The sequence below is a fragment of the Mastomys coucha genome, unplaced genomic scaffold (genome assembly GCF_008632895.1).
Source record: "Mastomys coucha isolate ucsf_1 unplaced genomic scaffold, UCSF_Mcou_1 pScaffold15, whole genome shotgun sequence".
In the NCBI taxonomy this organism is placed as follows: domain Eukaryota; kingdom Metazoa; phylum Chordata; class Mammalia; order Rodentia; family Muridae; genus Mastomys; species Mastomys coucha.
Window position 1 is genome coordinate 131,740,083 of NW_022196897.1, and position 24,954 is coordinate 131,765,036.

Sequence of the window (24,954 nt, forward strand, 5' to 3'; positions counted from 1 at the left end):
ACACGGGAGGAGCAGGTCTGGAGACAAGGGAGGAGCAGGTCTGGACACAAGGGAGGAGCGGGTCTGGACACAAGGGAGGAGCAGGTCTGGAGACAAGGGAGGAGCGGGTCTGGAGACAAGGGAGGAGCGGGTCTGGAGATGTTATTCAAGAAGGTGCTAAGTGTATTAAAGATTCAAGGTGAGCCAGGCAGTGGTGGCATACACCTTTATTCCTAGCACGGGGGAGGCAGAGGCAGGTGGATCTCTCTGAATTTGAGGATAGCCTGGTCTACATAGCATGTTCCAGGACAGCCAGAGCTGTACAGAAAAACCCTGTCTTGAAAAACCAAAAAAAAAGATTCAGGGTGGATTTTGTCTTGATCTGACATGCCCACTGGTTTTCAGATTTTAAACTTTTAATAGAAACCAAACTACCACTAAGTCATACTTTTCAGCTTCCAAATTACATACTAATACTCCTCAGTTGTTCTTTTATTAGTATATGGCAACAAAACACCTTTTAATATAAGAAAACAGAAAATGCATCAAGCAGATATGCATAAAGATGTTTTCATATTGTCCAAATCTGCCACAAAATCATGTCCAGCTGGGCAGTGATGGCGCACGCCTTTAATCCCAGCACTTGGAAGGCAGAGGCAGGCGGATTTCTGAGTTCAAGGCCAGCCTGGTCTACAGTGTGAGTTCCAGGACAGCCAGGGCTACACAGAGTAACCCTGTCTTGAAAAAAAAAAAAAATCATGTCCAATTCACACAAGGTCAGGTTAGGACAGGCCTCACTACTTCTCGTAAGTATTCAGATTTATAAAATGGGCCTACTTTAAGGATATTAAGAATTAAACTCCAAGGTTTAGATATGAAACATTTTGTCTAATGCATGAGGTGATATTTCCAAAAGGACCGTGAAATGGATTAATAGATAAATTCACTTGCTATCAAGCCCGACAACCTGAGTTCAATCCCCAGGACCTATGATGGAAGGAGAGTATTAACTTCTGCAAGCTGTTCCCTTCTCATGCACTCCACGGTACATGAGCATGCGCGCACACACACACACACACACACACACACACACACACACACACCATAGTTTTTTAAAAAGAATAGTTCCTAAATGACAGAATTTTATACAACAATTCAGAGACTGAAACAATAGCCATACTAATACATCTTTCTGTACACTAATATTGTGAGGGGTGCTTTTTATGGATTAAATCCTATGAGGGCCAATAAATATACAGCCAAACACAACTACCTAGTCTAAATGCTAAGCCTGTGCCTCAGAAGTCCCAGATGAAGCCTACCTTTGGCGAGGCAAATGCAATCTGGCATTTCTTGTACTGCAGCTGATATTCTAAGCTATACTGCTGTGAATGCCACATAAGCTATTGACATCTTGTTTGTAGTTTCACTGGAGAATAAAATAAAAAAAAATTTCAAGAAAGCCACACAGTGTGAATAAATATTACTTTTCTGGAAAACACATGACTCTGTTTAATGCTCAGTGCTCAGCTGAATCTATATGGTAATCCATTACAGCACACTCAAAATCGAAATTAGGTATTACTACCGATCAGCACATCAGGGAATCTGTCATTCTTTTAACTGATTATCCATAGCTACTTTTTCTTCAGAGCACACTGCATGACCAGGAATAATATGAAACATAAGCTGGAGTTTATACAAGATGCTACTGTGAACTTTAAAACCACCAGTCTTCATTTAATTTAGATGGGAAACTTTTTTTCCCCAAACTATTACCAGATGATTGCAGCATGCCTGAGTTGATTCACACCTGATTTCAAGTCTACATGGAAAGCAGGGCACCAAAGAATAATGAAAATACTAATGCATACCAGCTAATCTACCTGAAACAATAATCAACTAAACTTGTTCAGCTTGAGACTAGAGAGCTAGGGAGTAACCCTTCCCCATACCAGCTGTAGGGCATGATGCTGTGCATACAAAAAATGCTGCCCTGGGAGAAAACAGACTTCATTTAAAAGAACAGACATCCTAGCTCCTTGACCTTGGAGGTAATAAATGTGCAGAAAACTTAAACTGGAGAATTGGAAGTGCCTTCAGGACAGCAGTCTGTGGGTGCCTTGAGTATACAACTAGTCTAGCTTCAGAAGGACCCACAGACAAAGAGCCCGCACATTCTTCCGCATCAACCTACAGGAGGCATCTTTTTCACTACTGCCTGGTGGATTTTTACCAGTTGCTAAAAATAACTCAACTCTAATATAAACAGAATATTTTCACTGGTGGTCAATACTTGTTTAGAACCTTTAAATTCAAGTGAGACAGAGCTAAAACAAACAAACAGATAATCTTAAAAATAAAATGAATACATTTTAGCTCAAACAAATGCTGTTTTACTTATACCAGAAATCCCTTCTACTATGCAATACTACTTAATCTCTCAGCATGCTGTTATGGAGTAAGTAAAACACAGCTCGGTATTGTCATATCCCTATTGGTCACTGTAAACACTAAATTCAAATTTCACCTCCTGGAATGAGAACACTTCAAAAAGACCTTCCATCATCCTTCTGAGGTGGACAGGCATAAGGCCCACTCTGCCAGAGTTATTTTCTCTGTATTCCCTGGGAGAAAGGACTTACACTTTATTGATACATCAAGTACCCTCCACATCAGGGCCTGTGCCTAGCACACAATATTTCCTAATAAGCAGTGGCACAAACAAATAGATCGGTAAAAAAATCATGAAAAGAAATCAAAGGAATTCTAGTTTTAGTACACATACATGCGTATACACACACACACACACACACACACACACACACACACACACACGAACACAAAGGAGAAAATAGTACCCTAACACAGTAATGTGGTGGCTGGGCAGTGGTGGCACAAGTCTTTAATTCCTGGAAGCAAAGGCAGGCAGATCTCTGTGAGTTTGAGGCCAGTGTGGTCTACAGAGCTCCAGGACAGCCAAGGCTACACAGAAAAACACTGCCTCAAAAATAAATAAATAAATAAATAAATAAATAAATAAATAAATAAGAAAAAGAAAAAGAACTGGCAAGGGAAAGGAAAAGGAGTGGGTGAAGGGAAGAAAAAGAAAGGAAAGAAGAAACCAACCAACCATGGCAGGGAAGTACTAGGTGGCAGTTAATAAAAAGAAGTGAAAATGTAAATGTGTCTCCAAACATTTTACATCTCAATACATGATTAGGTCATTGCCTAAAAGATAATGATTTCTTAGCACATAAGAAAACAGACTTAAAATCTGTAAGAAACTTAGACTTAATTTACAATACAAAAAAGACATCTAAAATAAATATGGAACATATTTTTTTTAAAGGAAGACATATCAGATGTTCTACATTTTTAGAAATCAACCATGATGTTGGAAACCTGATTATCAATTGCCATGGTTTGAATATACTTAGCCCAGGGAGTAGCACTATTTGGAGATGTGGTCTTGTTGGAATAGGTGTGTCACTTTAGGTGTAGGATTTCAGACCCTCATCCTAGCTGCCTGGAAGTCAGTATTCTGCTAGCAGCCTTTAGATGAAGATGTAGAACTCTCAGCTGCTCTTGCACCATGCCTGCCTGGATGCTGCCATGTTCCCGCCTTGATGATAATGGACTGAACCTCTGAACCTGTATGCCAGCCCCAATTAAATGCTGTCCTTATAAGAGTTGCCTTGGTCATGGTGTCTGTTCACAGCAGTGAACCCTAACTAGGACATCAATGAAGACCTAAAAAGGCAAAGGTGTCCTAATGACAAAGGTTTTTGTTTACTTAAGTTTACCCAAAGCAGCAAAAAGGTTGGTTTTTTTTTTGGGGGGGGTGACTTTATTCCATGCAAGTGCCATGCAGCTGCAATGATGGTTCCACAAAAGAGACAATCCCAAAGAAAAATGGAAATGTCTCCTCAAAAACAAACAAAATAAATAAAAAGGAAAATGTGGTTGTAGCATTTCTGATTTATGTTCTTAAAGACTCAAGTGTATACTGAAGAGATGATAAAAACTTGGGGGAACTAATAAGTATATATGTAATTAGATAGCCTTCTAAATCATAAAATATTAAGCAATGAAGATGGAAAGCATGGCTAGCATTAAACTAGACTATTACAGATTACCCCATGTGCCAGGATAGTGCACATTACGAACTCCCCAGAACCACATAAAAGAACACACACATACACACACACACACACACAAGAAATGCCTGGACAAACACACTTAAAGTTGTAAATTCAGTATAAATCTAAAAAACACTAGGCAAAAAACAAATAGAATATGTAGTATATTCTTTAAACAACACAACAAGGCTGACCTTGGCCTTTTCATCAGCTGTGGTGAAGTGATCATACGTCACAGAGTGTACATCAGGTCACAGAGAGAAAGTGAGGACAAGAGGGACCCAAAGCAGACGAAGGGCCTATACGGCAATATAGTTCTTGGCGTTTCTGAAGCAAATTACATCTACCTCAGACATATACATTAAAGGGTGGAGGGTAATGATCTGAAAATTATGTAGTCACCTACATATGCCTTTATATATCTGACGCTCAAAAAAGGTGTTTCTTAGCTAGAATTATATCAGCCACATATCTTCCCTTCTTCAACAAAGTACATAATTCACCTTCTAGCAACAAGGATTAATCAAAGTAATTCCCTAACAAGAATAGAGACATAAAAATCCTGTAGGAGTGAGCTGTATTTACATAACTAGCATTTAATATGTTAATAAAAATAGATTCTCCAAATCATTTACTATAAGAGAAATAACAACTGAAAATATTATAATAAAATAGTATAGATATAAATTGTTCAAATGCTGAGAAATAAGAAATGCAAAAGACACATATGCACATGTACTCACAAGAAAATAATGAATTCAATAAATGCATCATTCAGATGGGGTAGGTTTAAATTACCTTTTAATTAACTAATTAATTAATTTTCTTTTTTAAGTACCCATTCTGTGCCAGTTACCATGAGAGAGACCAGAAATAGACAAACAACGCACCATCTCTGCCTTGACAGCATAATCTAAGGGGAAAAGGCAGAAATATCTTTGAACAGAATCCTTAAGGAAACAAAGGGGTGCGCCTACAAGAAAAGGACATTTCAGGAAGACTAAGCAGTGTCCACCTCATCCCAGAAAGCTTTTCTGATGCTCTGATGACTTCCAAGAGGTTGCCAATAGGGACAAGAATAAGACAGGAATGAGGAGGCAGAGATCAGATGAGGAGTGCAACAGCCCTGACGGCAATGGGAACCAGAACTGCATTACAGGAGAGAAAGCACAGGACTACTGCCTGTAGACTAGTTAGTAAGCTACTCCTCTGCAGGACGGAGCATGAGATGTGCAGAACCACAGACAAAACAGGAAAACATTCCCATTACACACTAACACATAAACTTTCAAACATTTGAAGCCTTGGAAGCAGAAAGTTTTATTTTTTTCACATGTACATCATATTCAGGTCTAACCCTCTCTAAGAAAACACTTGCAATAGATGTTTCATAGACCTTCAACTTAGTAGCATAAAATTCTGCCATAAGAGGTGAGCTCTGTCCTGAAGAAAGGTCAGCTCTAAGAAGACTGACTCTTTGTACACATGAATCTCCATGTCATGCCCTTTAGTCAGTCTCCATTTCATGCAAGCTTCTGATTCTTGGCTAAAAACTACCACGTCTTTCATCCTCTTCCATTCTGTATTGCATATCTAATTGGCCCTCCTTTCCATACCATTCTTTTATTTAAAAAAAAAAATCACTGAGAGAATCTGCACAGCGAAGGAGACAGAAACAACAGAGCCTGTATGCAGTGCTCTAACTTGGTCCCTGCCACCTCAGAAACTTAAGACTGAAATGCTTCCCTGAGTGACAGACCTGCAGGCTATCAGGGGACTGGTCATGCTGTCAAGTTCATCAGTAAATGTCCCTGCCCTAAGGGTCAGCTGCAGGGAAGAAAGGCTTCAGGCCAGCTCTTTCCTTCCTACCCAGTGTCACATGCACATCAAACACTAGGTGTCACTCTCTAACAGTTACTGTGCTATAAACCACACAAAACAAGCCAGAGAAAATATACAAAACAGCAAGCATCTGTACAGCTCTCTTTAAGTGAATATTTTTTAAAAAGAAATAAATTCATACAAACTAGGTCTCAACATTAGTATGAGAACACTGTAAAAGGAGAAGACGTGCTCTGTTCAAACCTAACATCACGTGCTCATTTGTTATTGTGAATGCCCTGTCATGATGTGCTCTCTTCTATTATCTTGAAAGGATTCATGTGTGCATTTCCTAACTCTCGTCTACATGATCTTCTTTGAGGGTGTCAGTTACCACAGGTCAGCTGCTACCACGATGGGGTGGGTAAGGCACCTTGCTAAGGCAGATAATCAATCACAAGAATGTAATTTCAGACTTCTACCACATCTTGTCTCCAGGTTCCCTTCCTCCAAGGTGAACTGAGTAATTCAGTACACTCTGTTGGGCCAATCCCAAGTTTCTCACCTCTAGATCCCAATTCATAAGGGAGACTGCAGTCCTGCAGTGTAGCAGTTACCTTATCAGCTAAAAATAAATACCCTCACCTCAGACATTGGTCCTCTAATTCAAACTATCAATACAGCACACTATAATAAACAAATTATGTCAAAAATAAGCTAAACATTTATATTTTTTTATCTTCCAGTTTTTTTGAGTTCACAAACAAAAACAGACATCAGAATAACTAAGTTACGGGAGGGAGGGAGGGAGGGGGAGGAGAGAGAGAGACAGAGACAGAGAGAGAGAGAGAGAGACAGAGAGAGAGAGAGGGAGAGAGAGGCCGACCTGAGTCCTCTGTTTTAACATGCCCCTAGTATCCAGTAAATGCATGCACCAAGGAGAGATTACAACAATAAAATCAACAATCAAGCTAGGGGTGATATTCAAATCCAAAGCAGTATCAGAGGAATGAAAGCCAGCCTTTGGTTTCACCTTACTTGTAGAGCTCCTAGTACAGTGCTGGGACAGTCATGTGCCTACTTTCAGGAAAGTGGCTGCAAGCCTCTTTCACTTACTTTGGGAAACTCATTCTCTACAAGCCTACCTAAGCAATGAGGAAGAAACCCACTGTGGCAATCTGCTAAAGTGAGATGTAAAGCCCACTGCAGGCCTAGGCTCACCAGTGGTCATACAGTAACTCCTGAACACAGCTGTGGGCGAGGCTTTGCAAATGTATGCCCTGGCTCTGATCCAGCATCCCACAATCTTTGGGGAGGGAAGATACCATACTCATGCCATCCTGAGTACTGAAGGAAACGCAGACACCAGTGCCTGTGGTTATTCATGCCCTTCATCGTGTGTCCTTCAAAAAGCCCAGGTGTCACCTGTACCACTGTGCAGCTCAGCTGCTGCAGTTTACCTCTCACTTCAGCACTTCCCAGACCACCGAAGGAGGGACAGAGAAGAGACATAATGCCCTATCCTGGAACAAAAGAGTGCGTGCCCTTTAGCTGGGAGGTAGGAGTGAAGGAAGAAAGGGTCTGTAAGATGTGGTGGAGAGAAAAGGGACCAAGTAATTTGATTTACTGCTATATTAATGGCATTTTCATCCTAAGGCATGAATACAAAAGAATCAAATTTGCATGTTTTCAATTCAGGCCATGGCCATGCCTCAGGCCACAACCATAGCAACTTGGGACTAACAAGAAGTCTAGGAAGTCTACTACAATAAAACCCTAATTCTTGGAAGTCCCATAAGGACAGACCTACAGTGAAGTGAAAATCTAACCATGTATTTAACAAAGAGGAATGGCCTTTCAAATGTAGTAGCCTGGAAACTCCATAGCTTCTCCACTATACATGGTATAAACACATAAATAAAATAGGTAATTTTAAAAGGCTAACCAGAGTTCAAACATTTTGAATTTTGTTTAGACACTTCAAACAAAGCGGCAGTTACAGATTTGAGGGATAACAGACCTGTAAGTGACTCTGAGGTTCAGCCAGTCCTACCCCTGACTTCTAGGCCTAGAAACCAAAGCAAAGAAGGTAGGTACCTCTATTAAAGTCATCAGCTTAATGCTGTCAAAGCTGATCTAGACCAAGACATATCTCTTTCATCTAGCAAACTCTAGGAGGGGAAAAATGCTATTAACTCTAAAGTACCAAATAACTACAATGGAGAGAGGTTGAGAATTTAAGAGACTTTAATTTAACAATAAATATTAGCAAGTACAAATCACTGTGGGAAACACAAAGAACTGTAAGTAATGGCTGCTAGGCTGAGGAATTTTATGGCCTCATTAAGAGGCTAAGGCATAGCCACATTAAGGAATAACAAACAAGTGGCCACACACTATGGTTTATTACACAAGTTTACTAGAAGAATGAGTGTTTCCCACCCCTCATTCCAGCAACACTTACCAGAAGAATTCAGTGAGTTTGAACAGTACAAGAAAGAGTGGTGGTAGGAAAAGGGTTAACGCCCCTGCAAAGAAAGGCACATGACTAACAGGCAGAGAAGAAACAGCAAAAAGTGCATGGCAAAGTGGCCTGGAACTGAGGGAGCTGTTCCCCAGAGAAGGACTCCCCTGGGGAGTGAGAAGGACAGACCAGCTGAGTCTCATTTTACAGACTAGAAAGAACACATTCAGATGTCTAGAAGGATAATGGCAAGATTACAATAGTCTAATCTGAGAAATAATTTTTATAAAATTTAGAATAAGGATTCTGAAAATCAAGTATTGTCTTTATCCATAATTTCAGACTCAGCGATGTGTGTGAGTTTGGTGGGGAGGCCAAGTGTGTAGAAATCCAATGACAGCTCACACACAGGCTCCGTAAATGAAACCTCTTCTCTGTGTGTTTTAATCAGGTATAGGTGAGTGAAGAAATTTCTTGCTGTTGGCATTCCTCTGAACTCCACTCCCACAGTTACCTGGCAACAGCCAGGTATGCCTAGCCCACTATAAAAGGGGCTGCTTGCCCTCTCCTCTCTGTCTTACTCCTTCTCTCCCCTGCCTCTTGCCCCCTTGCTCCCCCTTTCTCTCCATTCCCCCACACACACATGGTCATGGCAGGCCTCTACTTCTCTACTCTCCCTCTCTCTGCCTTTCTCTGCCTCTACTACCCTCTTAACTGCCCTTTCCATGCCCTGAATAAACTCTACTACACTATACCACAGTGTGGCTGGTCCCTCAGGGGGAAGGGATGCCTTGGCATGGGCCCCCCAAGGCCCTCCCTTCCCCCATACCCAATCCCAAATCCTTTTGTATGTTCTCACATTCTTAAGCCTCCTGAATCACTCTGATATGAACAACGAGCCTACAGTCAGCTCAAATGGCTCAACTCCACAACCCTAAATTCAGCTTAGTACACTTGTCTTACCTTGACCATTCTTATAAACATAATAAAGACTCCCACTCTCAATTTTCTCTGTACCTGCTGATTTCACCTCTGGGTGACCCTTTAAGGCCCTCTGTGACATGCGTCCAGCTTTAAGGCAAGAGCACATATAATTAAAACCTCTCCTGCATTACAGTCATTTTCCTATCAGGGTGCCTGATCATACCTGATTAAAACAAATCTTAAGTATCACTAAAATAACCTCCTGGAGGCTGCATCTAGACGGTTCTCAGGAGAAGACAATATGAACTTGAGGCCCAATCATCGGGTTCCTCAGCAGGTTAAACATCCCCTCATCAAGTAACTGCCTCAGAGTTAAGAACACAGGTGTAAATTCTATGAGCTACTACCTGATAAATGTGCAACCTGAGAAAGGTCACCTAACTCCACAGACCTCCTCAACTGTCCTCTATAGAAAGTGAGAAATGAAGGTGGAGAGATGGCTCAGTAGCTAAGAATAGATACAGACTGCTCTTGCAGAAGACCTGAGTTCAGTTCTTAGTACCCACTTCTAGTAAAAATTCCAGAAGATCTGATGGGCTCTTCTGGCCTCCACAGGTACTACAGTCACATGCATGTACCCATACAGACCCATATACACATATGCACACACATATACACATGGAATTAAAAATAAAATCTTTAGTTTGAGCAGACCCTTTGAGGACAGCAGAGTTAGGGTAAGACAGTGAGGGCCACGCTCAGCTAGCTCTGAGCCAGGGTAGGAAGAAAGGGTAAATAAAGTCTGAGGTGAGGATGGAGGTAGGCCCTAGATATGGAAGAGGGTTCCAGGTCTGGAGTGAGGGTGGGAAGAGGCCCATGATGCGGGACAGAGATCAAGATCTGAAGTGATGAGAAGGATTCACGTCTGAGAGAGGGGTGAGGGGGAGGTCCTGGGAGGATGTGTGGGTCTTAAGTGATGGTTTGGATAAGACTAGAATTGGAAAAGGGATCCAGGTCTGAGGTGGGGTGGGGATGAGACTCGGGTGGGAGAGGGATCCAGGTCTGAGGTGGGGTGGGGATGGGAGCAGAGGACTGGTGGAGCCCGCACTGGCGAAGAGCAGATGGGTCTTAATTTAGCTGGGTGTTGCAGGTCGGGGTGCAGGAGTGGAACTGATGCTTTCCTCCCGGGGCAGGCACCGCCCTAAGGAAGTCTCCCGCAGGCCGGGGTCCCGCAACTGTGCTCGCGACAGCAGGGCCTGGTCACAGTCCTCTCGCCTGGGCCCAGCTCCCTGTTTCTTCTCCAAGCGAGCCGCGGATTGACCTCTGCCGGCCACTCGTTCCTGTGAAAGCAGGCTCAGGTCGGGGGCCCTGGGCGGTGCCCGGGCTTCAGCCTTCCCAGAAGCCACCCTGTCTTGGAGTAGAGGAGAGCACTCCCTGCCACTTCCCGAAAAAGCAGGTGATTGTGAAGTCTTCATCAATCCGAAACGGGGTTCAAGCATGCAGGAAAACTCTGCCTTTACGGAGCCGAGCAGGAGTCTGGTTCCCACTAACTGTGGTATTGTTGTTGGTCCCTCACCAATTCTGCCCTTCATTCATCTTCCCCAATTCTCCCCAAAGGGCAACTCAATTGTGGGTTAAATAAAACTTTAATTTACATTAAAAAAAATCTTTAAAAACTGAGACATACAGGGAATGTAGCTCAGAGGTCAAAGTCGTACATGTGACCACCACCAACACAAAAAACAAACCTAGAAAGACATAATGTATTTCAGAAGGATTAAACAGAATGGTCTTTGTAAAATAAATTCTGGTCAATGTAAGATGGCATTTAATTTGTGTTCTGAGATCCTACACCTCTATTAGAAATATCTGGCAATGATAGATAAATATTTTTAAAAGAATAAAAATCTAGTCATAACCACAATAACAATAAAACAAATTTTAAAGCAGGAGAATGATGAGCATCCCCATGAACCAAGAGGAACAGAAATCCTAAGTGATCCTACAAATAGAAGTAGCCAGGCCATCTTCCAAAGGTTCATGTGCTCCCACCAGAGGTGAAGACAAACAGATTTCATCTCTGTACAATCCTCCACACTCTGGAAACTTACGACCAGAGCTGCCACCCTCCCCTGCCCATCACTTACTCACCAGAACACTGTACTGTCTGGCAGTCTGCTACTCTGTAAAACTACTGTTCCCACTTCCAAAGCTGCCCTAGCACTTTGTCCCTTACCAAGGTAAGATGTAGCTCTCTTACACAGTCTTCCTCCACGGCTCTGTAACTCTCTTAACTATCCACTTTCTTCCAATCCATTTCTTATTTATAGAATATACTCGTGCAGGGTCACTTCTTTAATTTAACATCTTAATAACTCTACCTCTTCTAAAGGAAGCCTTCTCACTTATTTACACATTGATGAGTATCACCTCAGAACCCTCATAAACCACTTCTAAGGTAGAAAGCAGCAATGAAATTGCTTAGTGCCCAGAATGAACCACACAAATTACAACCTAACTTGTAAAGCTAGAGCTGAGCATAGAACATAAACAAAAGAAATGCAAGTTCATCATTCACTCATATTTACTATGCAAAGTGAAAGTTTTATGAAGCTTTCAATAACATATATTTGTTCTTCTATATAGGCAACTAACTCTCTGTAAATAGTAATGTATCACTAATAGCTCCCTCCCTTGTGCAGAGTTCTGGACAAGAAGGAAGGCATCAGGCTTCCTTTGTGGGAGGGTGAGGACTCAGGCTTCTGAAGGCTTCCCACCTTTGGGACAACTAGTTCCAACAGAAACAACAACAAATGTGACTCTTAAAGCATTGTATGGTTTTGAGGACTCAGAGAAACTAATAAAGACAAAAAAAAAAGTTAATAGACGAGACAGAAGCAAAAAATGGAAAGGACATGGGGTTAGAAGAATGATCTGTGATCTTCAAACAAGGAAGAATGCTGGAGCCAAAGAGCTAATTCCCATGCCAGCACTACAATGGACAGAAATCTGGTCCCTCTAGCCCCTGAGCCCTACCCTCAGGAAGTTGTGGGTATTCATCCTGAGACCCCATTAGTAATCCTCAAAGGAAGACAAAGTAGTTCTAAATGACAACACTCCCAAAGTCCTATCCATAGCTGAAACAAGTCCATCTAAAACAAAGACTTAACGAAAATTTAATCTGTGTGATTCATATTGATCTCACAACATATGCAAGAAAAGAAGCCACTGTGTTAGAAAAGATTTATACTACTAAAGATTTCACATATTAGAATTGCCAGAAACAGAATACAAAACACCCAGCATGAAGGAGGGGAAGTGGGCACAAAGTCCTACTTCTAGCCAAGAAGCGACCTGCAATTGATAGCTGCAAGAAGGAGGAAAATCAGTTTTCTTCACTCAACCACATTCCAGGACAGGCCTAACACTCAGCAGTAGCTGGCCAATACAAAAAGCAGATTCCATGGTGGTTGTGATTCTGTTGTTCTTTGAGTTGGAATAGGGGTGCTTTTTTTTTTTTAAAAAAAAAAGGAAACATGAGGTTGATTAGATAAGGGAGAGGGGTGGATCTGGAAGGAGTTAGGGGAAGAGAAAGAATGGAATCAAAATACAGTATATAAAAAAAATTCTAAGAAAAAATTTAAATATGTAAAAATTAATTTATCACCTAAGGATAATGAATTAAAAATATTAAGTCCTTAAATGCAAGGAAAGTGTTAGTCCCTGCAAAACATAACACTGGAAGACACAGGAGACATCAGCTGACCCATGCAGAGAAAAAAGAAACTTAAAAATTAAAAAAATGTATCTGCTATTTTTTAAAATAATCAAACTAGAAATGGAAACAAATTTATGTAATCTAACAGAGTGGCCACTAAAAGTATAGAATATATTATTCTTATTGGTAAAACAAAACTCTTTTGGGGATAAAAATGTAATGATTACTTTTATCATTTCTATTTGCAAATGTAATCTAGGGCTGTGCCAGCACCATGAGTAAAAACACAAGCCACTGCAAAGGTTGGCCAGTATCCACAATCAAAGAAAACAGAAATCCCCTATAGACCCAATGTGGGAACTGGATGAGTCACACCTACCCACTGAATCCAGCAGTGTGAATGGATAAATCCGAGCTAAATTTTACACTGTGGAATAATGCATTAAAAATAAGGCTGAGAGCACGAAACAAGTCACAGGTGACTGTGTGCCATGAGGACACATCTGCTACACTCAAAACCAAACTACACAACCAGTTACTCAAGAGTACATGTGGCTATGTGGTTGTGTGTTTGTGTGTGTGTGTGTGTGTGTGTGTGTGTGTAAGTATAAGCACACACCGAGCACTGACCACAACCTCAGGTGTCGGTCCTCTTCTACCTGGATTAAGACAGGGTCTCTCCTGTTCAATGCTGTGTATGCAAGGTTAGCTGGCCTGAGAGCTCCTGGCAACTTTCCCACCTCACCCTCCAATCTCCTAGTAGAAGTATGCTGGGATTTCAGACACTTGCTTTACAGTATCTGGCTTTTCAAGTGGGTTCTGGGGAACATCATCTCAGATTGTCAAGCTTGTGTGGCAATTGCTCTACCCACTGAACCATCACCCCCAGCCAGGTAATATATTTCTCCCTTCAACACAGGATCTCGATGTAGCTCTGGCTGTCCTGGAACTCACTATGTAGACCAGGCCAGCCTTGAATTCAGAGATCCACTTGCCTCTGCCTCCCGAGTGCTAAGATTAAAGGCATGCATCATTACAAAAAGCTCAGTCAATACTCCTTTTAAAAACAGAAAGAAGACGCTTGGGATTGAATGTCTCCTGAGACAAGGAAGAGATTATCAAGCAGGAATGTCTCCTTTTAGTAGTAGCTTCTAGTCTTCAAAATGGGGCAGGAGGGCTGTCAGGATCACAGTCTTTTTATCAGACTTTGTAATGTTAAAATGTTAGATCCTGGGCTGGAGAGATGGCTCAGCCAGTAAGAGCACTGACTGCTCTTCCAAAGGTCCTGAGTTCAAATCCCAGCAACCACATGGTGTCTCATAACCACCTGTAATGAGATCTGATGCCCTCTTCTGGTGTGTCTGAAGACAGCTACAGTGTACTTATTTATAATAAGTACATTGGGCCTGAGCCAGCGGGGGTCTACCAATTCCCAACAACCAGATGAAGGCTCACAACTATCTGTTCATCTACAGTGTGTACTCATATACATGAAATAAATAAATCTTTTAAAAAATTGTTAGATTTTTTGGTAAATTTATACCTTGTTACAGAAATAAATGAAATTAATGAAACATATAATAGTTAACAGATTTAAGCAATGGACTCATTAATTAATGCTCCCAGTAAAAATAACTTTGCATAGGCTTGATTCAGGGTAACCACAGGAAATACATGAGTATGACAAAATAATGCATGATATAGGTGTGGGAGAAATGCCCTCTCTGACCCCTTGCCCTTGCCACCTGTGGTAGTGGTGGGGAGAGCTGTCCCCAGGGTCATGAGATAGGGAGAGCTGGTCCTGCCCCTCACCAACTGCAGAATTGGGGAAAGCAGGCCCTGCACCTCACCTATGCAACAAAGTAGAGCTGGCCCTGGTTGCAGAGACTGCAGGTAAGCCAGCCAGGAGGGCAAAGAGCTAGAGAGCTGGCTCTGCTCCTTGCAAGCTGTGGCATTGGACGAGCTAGTCAGAGCAGTGCTGAGGAGCTCACCCTGGTGGTGTGGGTGCTAGAGAGCTGGCAAGATGACCAGCTCAGATACCTCCCAGACCCATACCCAGGGCTGTGAGCTGGCCCACCCCAACATCTACCATGTCATAGCATGCCCCATGCCATAACTTACTCCATTCAAACAGCCCCTCACAATTCGCCACAGCTTCCTTTCCTAGCCTTCCCTCCACCCAGGTCTGCCCATTTGGCCTTTCCTTACAGTCACACATTTTTCTTCTTTGAGCTGGGGAGACCACTTAACTAGAAAAGCCCTTTTTATACCAGCACATGTGGTGGTGCCTGCATGTGATCCCAGTGCTGAGAAAGCAAAGACAGGGGGACTCCTGGAGCTTTCTAGGCAGCCAGCAGAGCCTAATCAGGGAACGCACAAACATGTATACATACATGCACACATGGAGTTTATCCTCTTATAGCAAACTATGCACACACTACTTCAAGCTACATATAAATGTCGCTTCTATTTCCTCAGATGACGTAATGAGATGTGTATTCAAACATCTTGGGCTGAGTCCAGAGTACTTCCTTCTCTGTTCTAACTAGCCCTAGCCCTAGGCCTGGAAGCTTCTAGCGTCTATACAATCTAATTTTCCAAACTGACTGACTCAATACAGTTTGGCTTCTGACTGAATTGTTCTACCTGGCCTCATTCTAACTTTGGTGATATATTCTAGTCTTCTGGCTCCTGTTCATTCTCTGGCTCATTCTGTCTTCACCTGTGTCTAGTTTGTTCTCTCTGCAACCTGTCTCTGTCAAGCTGTTCCAGTAAAACCCTCATATACACACTCCCACCACACCCCTACCCGCCCCCCATACTCTTAAGTAGCCTCTCTTTCCTGTCCTGCTCTCATGTGAGTTCGGCATATCCTATCTATGACTCATTTTGTCAAATTATTCTCTGATTTGTCATTTTGCCCCTCAATTAGATGTCACTTTCAAACATGACTGCTTCCTTCTACAAACTTATGTTTCCTTCATTGTTAGGAATTAAAGTTGTATACTAAGGGTGTGTCTATATCTAGCCAAAATATACTGTAATCCAGAGTGTGGCTGCATTCTGGCAGGATCATACAAACCTAGAAGGTTTTTGGATGTGATCCCTTGCCAGAGCAGCCATGTTGCTAGATTAAAATTTCTCTACACTATGAATGAATTAACATACACAGTGCACAGACACACATGCACAGACACACATGCACAGAACATGCCCCTATCCGTATGCATAAAAATAAATTTTAAAATATTACACATAAATGTGGGAAAACATGTCAGATTCACATGTCAGTGAGACAAGTCGCCTGAAGTTTGGGGGATCGAGAACATTTATGCAAGAGTCACATAAAAGTTCATATGGAAAGGAAACAGCAAAAGCTACCACTATTTAAAATTTGTTTACTCTTCCAACTAGCAAAACTTCTACACATTTTTTAAAAAGAAAAATCGGGGGCTGGCGAGATGGCTCAGCGGGTAAGAACACTGACTGCTCTTCCGAAGGTCCTGAGTTCGGATCCCAGCAACCACATGGTGGCTCACAACCACCTGTAATGAGATCGGACACCCTCTTCTGGTGCGTCTGAAGACAGCTGCAATAAAACTATGAAGGAGAGAGTGGGGCCGGCAGAGGTCCTGAGTTCAACAGCAGCCACTCATGGCTCACAGTCCTCTGTAGAGCTACAGTGTACTCATACACATAAAATAAACAAACTAAATCTTTAAAAAAATAAAAAATAAAAAAAATAAAATAAAATAAAATAAAAAGAAAAATCACATAAATTCTTAACAGTACTGTGGTAAAACACGGGTAGAAGGCAGGAAAGAGGGCAGGGTACAGCCATGCACAACCATTATTATTGCACTGGTACAAGTACAGATCAACTAAGGTATCTTATTTCTAACAAGGATTTTAAGAGCTATAATAATAACAATAATAATAATAACCAGAACTTACTTCAAATAGAAAGAGGATGGAGTCCAGCTCCTCCCTTTGTGACTTATTATTCCCTGGAAATTAAGAAAAAGAAATTAGTCAACATGCTAGCACTTAAGCTTTAGAATGTCACACAAAATGCTGAAAAGCATCTTAAATGCTGAAGACATGCATGGGGACCTACTAAGGGAGAGGCACTGCTAGGAATGCACAGGTAGTGAAATGGCACATCAAGTCCGTGTCAGCTGCAGCCACCCCTTATACTAGAGCTCTACGTCTAGCACTTTGTACAGAACCTCCATATTTTCTAATTGGTGTTTTTATTTTTTTACTTATTCACTTTATATCCCACTCACTGCTCCACTCCCGGTCACCTCCTCCTACAATCCTTCCTCTCTCCCCTCCTCTAATTGGTTTCTTAACTAGGTACTAAGTGGCTCAAACTACAGTAAAATGAACAGGAAAATAATGATATTGTTAACAGCCAAAGAACATGGGTATCTATAGAGAAGAGTCTGTCTTCTTCATTGTACAAATTTACATTATACTTTTTCTTTTTTTGAGACAGGGCTTCATTGTACCCAGGCTGGCCTCCAACTTGCTATATAAGTGAAGATAACCTTGAAGTTTTGATTCTCCTGCCTCTATCTCCCAAGTACTCGGATGCCACCATACTCGGTTTTATATGGTGCTAGAATTAATTTCCTGCATGCTAGGCAGGCACTCTACCAACTGAGCTACATCCATAGCCCCACAATACCCCTTTGATAATATTAATTAATAACAATATAAAAACTGTACCACCTAATGGTAGTAATTACCATTTATTGTCCATACTACGTCCCAGATATTGTGTTTAGCTGCACCTAACTTAAGAATCATCAGAGAGTAAACAGTTCTGGTTTTTCAGATCTCTCTTGCAACTATCAGACTCTGTGGTCACAGGATGTATGTAAATAAGTGGATATGAGTATATCCAGTGAAGCCAGTGTGGCATGGTGGCCCACAACTGTAATACTGGTAGTAGGAAGGGGAAAATCACCAGGAGTTCAAGGCCAGCCTAGGCTTCATAGCAAGAACCTCTCTCAACAACAAGTATAATAACAAAAGTAGTCAAGAAAGCGATCAGTTTCAGGCTCCTGACCTAACTGAATGTTTACAGCTCTAAGAAGTAATCATCATTCATCATTTACAAAGACTGCTCTTCAGGAATTCTATTGGGCCCAGAGAACAAAGGAATGAACCAAAGGAGCAAAATTCCCTGCCCTGGGGAATATTACATTTTGACAAGAGGAAGCAAACTATAAATAAGTTAGAAAATAAATGAGGAATATTAAAATCAAATATGCAATTAGGGAAGGCAAAAAATACTTTCCTGGGAAAGTGACAGCTAGACAACTTTCACAAAGTGAAAGCAACTTTACAACGGGCAAAGAATCAAGCCATACAGAAATATGAAGGAGTCACCCCCAGGAAGGGAGTGTGGACCAGACCAAGTTCCTGTTGCTGAGCATGTTTGACAGAGTCAGGAAGGCCCTGGAGGCTACAGCAAAGATGGAGACATTGGAACAGATAAGCTTAGAGAATAGGTATGGCAAAGAAGGCAGATGACAGGCAGGATAAAGTCACTACAGTGACTCTGAGGATGAAAAGCTACTGCAGGGCTAGAGCCAGTAAGCTTAAGCCATGGCTTCAGTCACTCTGTGGAAAAGAAACTTGGAGGGCTGAGCCATGGCTCAGCGGTTAAGAGCAAAACTGCCAAAGTAAATACAGATCATTTCATATTTGTACTATCTACCCTTTGGGCCAAAATAAATTTTCTTAAGTTTAAGATTTATACCTTACAAATCTGACATAGAAATTGAGAAACATCTTTTTTAAAAAATGCTGGCATCCTAGGCACAGGCTGCTACACAGTCTAATGTATTCTAGAGCCCAAGCTCTTGCTAAGAGCTTAACTCTGAACCATGTGCTGCATACCAGAGCCCACTGAAGACTGAGCCCATATCCCTTCCCCTTCACACACACAGGGTACATTTCTGTTTGATCACAGCAATTGGGCCACTTCAGGAAGCCCTTCAGGTTTTCTTTCTTATCCCAAAATGTCTGTCTATATTCTCAGACAAAAAGGCCACTCTGCTCTTGCCTGTGTCTCTGTACTGTTCACTTGATTCTCTCAACCCCTTCTCCAACACCCATACTATCTGTTACTTCTCCATCTGGCTGTCCCTCTCCTTCAGGCTGTAGGTGCAGCCCTTAGCAACTCTCCCATGACCAGCTTCAGATAGGTTCTCTGTCTACATATCACAGCTCCAAGAGTGCCTTTCCAGGTTCTACACCCCACCACTCACGTCCACCTGTCAAGCTTCTGACAGTTCCTCACCAAGAACCGTGTCCCCAGGTCAGAGGTGAGCTCTCATTTCCTAATCCCACTGCATCTCATCTTTCTGCATCATCAGGCTTTCTGATCTTACATGCCTTAATGAAACCTCTCCCCTGGCTTCTGTGACAACATAATTTCCTAACACCTTTCCACTAATATATCTCCTCCCCTTTATTTGCTGACTCCCTTTTTCCTTGATATACTTTTGCCCTTGGCAACAGCAAGCTTCCACCCACTTCTCCCAAACATAGCTCACCTATGTTTCTGCTGCCCAGTCAACACTTACTGCTGAGTGTCCCAAAGTACCTCAAATACAGACTGGTCAGAGCTGCCTTCATCCTCTTACCTCCAAAATACCTGGCAAGCAGGACTGGATTTCTTACACATCTCATTCACATACCTTATGTCGAAAGAAAAAAATACACATGGCCCAAACATGCCCTAAGGGCACTGTACTTACTGCCTTTGCTCAAGCTCTGTCCTCTAGCTGCAATGCTCCACTTCAAATCCTACTGTCAGCCCCATCCACCAACAACAACCTGCAGGCTGAGTTCATCACCTATGACTAATACTGATCAATCATGTCTACACAAGGAAGCATCATGAAATCCAAAAGAATCTGGCTAAGGAAGATCCCAGATTGTGAAAATGAAGGTATCATGTATACGTAGAGTGGGTTCCCCAACTCCATGGCAAAGATATTCCTGTGTTCAGGGCTTTCCAGACCTCACACACAGCTTTTTATCTGTCTGTTCATAGGCATCCATTAAAATCTGTATTATTCATGTGTAATGCGGTAAATGAACAAGAATTTTCTAATAAATATAAATAAGGTTGTTTCCCTACATTCTGCCAGCTCCTCTAGCAAATTAAACAACCCTGAGAAGAGAGTAGTAGATTCTTAAATATAGGCAGTCTGTCACTGCACAGGCAGCAACCCAGACCCTGCAACTGGCCTTAAAGGGGAGTAGCCTTGTGGCTCTCAGGCCTTAGCCTGCAGGATCTGAAACATCTCCCAGGAGCCTGGCAAGACTGAATGCAGTTAATGGGCACCAGCTGATGTTTGCTGGAGAGAGAGATCTACAGCAGGATGATGCACCGAGCTGGTGGAGAGACTTGGAGAAACACTCTCCTTTGTTTTTCCTAACCAATTTCCAAAACAGATGACATGAAATGGAAAAGCAAAGATAGTGATGGCAGCTTCCCCATACTGCGGGCTACCTGTGCTGAAATCCCAGTGTGTCTGTTAATCTGCTTCTTGCTGACAGGAAAGGGGTGGGGGTAGAAGTGGGGGTGGACACCAACACAGATAGGCCAAGTAATGCTCAAGGAGAAACAGCAAGAAGGGTGAGGACAGTCTGCTTCTGACTACACAATCCCCTCACCCAATTCCCACAGCTGCTTTACTTTCCAAAGATTATTTTACACATGGGCATAAGTATGGGAGCATACAAAGGAGACTCACTGATAATACAGAAAATCTCTAAGGACAGGAGGTATGGACAAAGGAGACACTCAGCTCTCATCTCATCTCACATCTCCTTTAATGGAATTTGATTTTGCCGTTGGTGTTGTTTTGTGGTTTTGGGCTTTTGTGGTATGGTCTCACTATGTAGACCAGGGTGCTCTTGGCTTCATGATTTTCTTGCCTCTGCCCCCAGAGCTCTGGAATTATAGCTTGTGCCACCAAGCACAGATTAAATCTGGATTTTAGAAAAACACTGTCCATGTATTATTTTCTTCCCCTGCTCTTTAAATGAATTATCCCTTCGGAATCCATGCTTTCTGTGGGTTCCTTCTATTTTCCCTTCAGCCATCTGCTGTTCAATTTACACCTGTGTGAGGGAAGACTCAAGGAAAACAGAGATGCCAACCAGTCCACCAGACTGAGGTCCCAAAGCCCAGGAAGAAAGAAAACTTAAAAATGCAGAACTTGTGGCTCATGACAACATAACTTCCGAAATTTTCTGACTGCTCAAAAAAAGAGTTGTAGAAATGCTTACCTTTTAACTTCAAACTATTTTCCAGTGTTATAAAATTTTCATAGAAGATGAAATATATCTGAGAATAGTTGGTCTCAAAAAACTGCTTAAGATCGCTTGCATCCACGTTATCTGAAAAGAGAAGTTTGCATTTACAACATTAGGATTCATAGACATTTTCAGAAATGAAAAAAAATAAAGCTAGTCTTACTCCCTCATGAAACAAAACAAAACAGTGTTCTCACTTGGCTATTCACCTAAGAGAGCTCTGTCCTGCACCGCTCACACATGAATGTCCAGGAAACTGTAAGGCCCACCCAAGAAGGCCAGGCCTGACAAGGGAACAACCCTCACAGGCCAGCTAAAAGTCTGGAGAAAGTGGATGGGTCTGAGGAGTTTTCTTTGTGGAGAAGGAGACAAGGAAGCCCATGGAAGAAGCAGCTTTGATAGGGGGTCTCAAAGAGGGACCACTCTGTGGACCTGTGAAAAGCAACTTGTGGAGGTCTTACAATATGAGCCCCTTCTCCACCACCATAGTGCTCTAGGCATTGAGGAGAAAGCAGTCCAAATGACCTAGTGTACATTCCCAACACATCCCTGCAGCCACGTGCACCCTTCCCCCACTCACCTAGGTGCCCTGCCCTCACTCACTCCGCCTCCATACTGTGGATCATGTGTCCTGTCTGACACAGAGTTCTGCTATGACCAGAGAGGTGGGTGGTTCAGCAACCATTCCCACTGGGGTTCCTTCTTCTCAACGCCTGATCAGCCCAGGCAAAAAACCCTCATCAGAGCAGCTATCCACTCTCAGCAAGCCTTTGTTCATTCCTCGGAGCCAGTGATGTTGCTTGTGCCATTTACGAGGTCCTGACCATTGGAGTTAATGCTTTACAATTATATATCTCAGAGAAATTAGAAACATCCTCAAAATTCCAGATATTACTCAAGAGAAAAACCCAATGCTGCCATTCCATCTGTAGCAAGCTAGTGTGCCCTGTGTCCACAGTCCTAATACTGTAAATCCATGTGGCAAGCTCGGCTAACAGTAACAGTCAGCATGCATCTACAGAACTGACTTCCTTTAGTTACCATATACAGCCCCTTTGTGTAAAAATTATTATACATTTTAAAAAATTATTTCATATTTTAATACATACAAGATGTTATTAAACTCACATGATCTGTCAATTTCATACTATTTTTACAACTCAAAATAAAACATCACTGGACAGTAGAGGTGCCTAGTAGCTGAAAATTTACCTGGGTGAATACAGGCAACAGTGAAACTAATATCATCAACTGACATGAACACTATCATTTGTTTGTCCATGTACTTACTTTCTTGTCTATTGATTTATTTAGAGACAAGGTCTATAAGCCAAGCTGGGCTGAAACTCTTTATATAGTAGAGGATGACCTTGAACTTCTGGCCCTCCTGCCTCCACCTCTCTTGAACCACATTTGTTTTTATATGGTACTAAGAATTGAATTATTGCCTCACACATCCTAGGCAAGCCCTCTACCAAGTGAACTCCATCCTCTCTCTGAGTCTATCATTCTTAGGAGCAACACTGTTTTTCCAGGAACCCTTGACAGCCTTATTCAGAATCTGCCTGTTGCAACATGACATTTATGTTCTAATGGCCTCAGGATTTCCTGCTTGTAGGTGTACAGTGGTAGTTATTATCTTACCACTGACTTTTGTAGAATGTTTCTTTTATTCAATTGTTTCAAGGAAATATCAGTAGAATGTTGTTCTCAGTTCAGGGGTATAGTAATATATGAGTGGGACTGTAGGTTCTGTGAGGGCAGGGAGTGCATCTAACAGAGAAGACCTGCTTCCAACAGGATTCCAGCATGCCCAAGGGAATGAAGCAGTATGACATGTCCCAGGACAGGGGAAAACTAGGTGGAGGTCACACAGGGGGGTACAGACAGACTGTCAGGAAGAACTCTGCTTGTTTTAACTACAGTTCAAATTTAGTGGCACATCTGGCCCAGTCACCTCTCACTGTCACCTGAAACACACCACCCCACATCCAGTCTGTCTCCATCTCTGCTGAACAATTATCCCTAATAACCACCTCCACTGCACACCACTGTCCCCTCAGGCCCTACACTCTATCCACCATGACATCTTTCCAGTCCTCAAAGTTCCCAAACATATATTCCACTTGGGTCCCCTCAGGGACACTGGCTTGACTCCCAGATCATCCTATAGCTGGTTTGACTTCATCTTCAGAAATGGGATTACTCATTAATACCTCATGAAATCCACAAATGTCCCAAGTGTCACTCCATACTCTTCATCCCATCTACTGCCTTATTCCTCACAGTGAAAGGGCTTCAGATTCAGGAAGCCACAAGGAACAAACAGTCCCTTAGCAGGGCATCAGTGCAACCCAGAGAGGTTACTGGATCATCAGTACTCTCCCACCTTACCCTTGACCCCTAGTCCCTCCAAGACATTCAAAATACCAGCAACTAGAGCAAAGACAGGCCTCAGTAACTTTGAGGGGCTTCCATATAAATCACAATGCTTTCCTGAAGCCAAAAATCTAGGTAGCAGCCACCTTTCTCCCTCAACCAACCAGGGTCTTTCTTGTTGATAAGAGCTTCAAGTTCTCAGTGGTAGGACAAGAAGATAGCTTCAAGGTCATCCAACACATAGTAAGCCAGGCATAGCAGGAGTTAACACAATCCGTTTATCTATACCAGCAGAGGACCTCACTGTCCTGGGAGTCCTCATCAAAGGTGGCATTAAAATGGGCCCAAATACCAACTTACTCAGTTACATCTGTATCTTTTGTGAGCCTCACTAGAACAGAAATGGCCCGAGGGCAGGAATCCCACCTACATTGTTGACTGCTGCCCCTTCCACCCCAGAAAATAACCTGGGGTATGGGGTACCCATTTGTTAAGTGAATAAGCAAAGTCTGAATATCAAATGTTTTACACATCTAGTCCAAAATCAAGAGAATACAGAGTAAAGATAGGTCTTAGGGAAGGCACAGGAGTTTGGCATCCTGAAGGAAAAGTAAAAAAAGACTGGAGTAAAACAAAGGGTTTTTTTAGCAAGGCTAATAATGTTCAGAAGCACAGAGATATAAAGGAAGGGTTTGCTCAGGGCTGGGGTAGGGGGGACTACCATAACCACAAACTGTTTAGACAGGCTTTTTTGGCTAATTCCTTCACTTATTGTGCCCTATCGATACCAAGTAATACTCTTCCTAGTGCTTAGAAAGTAAAAAGCCAACGCCATCAAGATAAACAGGTAAGCATAACCAGCAACAGTAGGGTACCAAGGCTGAAGCCCATTCTGGGTACCAAAGCAAGGAACAGATAACCCACACAGGCAGGTTTGGGATATTAATAATGCATGTATTTATGGTCTGCCTTATGCTTTACAAGATAGTTCATGAGTTATTCTATTCTACCCTCCCTACAACCATGTGAAGTAGATGGAGCAGTATGTGGGGTGGGCAGTACCCTTAAATGAAGATCTCCCCATTCACCTGTCCGAAATAACAAGTTAGGAAGTGCCATGGACCGGGATTTCTCGCAGGGTCCCTGTTCCGCGGGACAAGGGATTCTGGCCAGGTGGGCAC

General features: G+C 42.3%; 1 protein-coding gene across 3 annotated transcripts in view; it reads right to left on the reverse strand.

The window, feature by feature from the left end:
* Ralgapa2 (Ral GTPase activating protein catalytic alpha subunit 2) overlaps positions 1–24,954 on the reverse strand; it is a 285,753-nt gene that overhangs the window by 233,762 nt on the left and 27,037 nt on the right. For 2 of the 3 annotated variants that reach the window (XM_031372139.1, XM_031372140.1), the window contains exons 2-3: positions 21,368–21,478; positions 17,003–17,055 (exon numbers count right to left, since the gene is read on the reverse strand). In XM_031372139.1, coding sequence (XP_031227999.1) covers positions 17,003–17,055; positions 21,368–21,478 — 164 coding nt within the window. Of the gene's footprint in view, positions 1–1,301; positions 1,409–17,002; positions 17,056–21,367; positions 21,479–24,954 lie in introns of those variants that run through there. The other variant, XM_031372141.1, reaches the window with a different exon arrangement.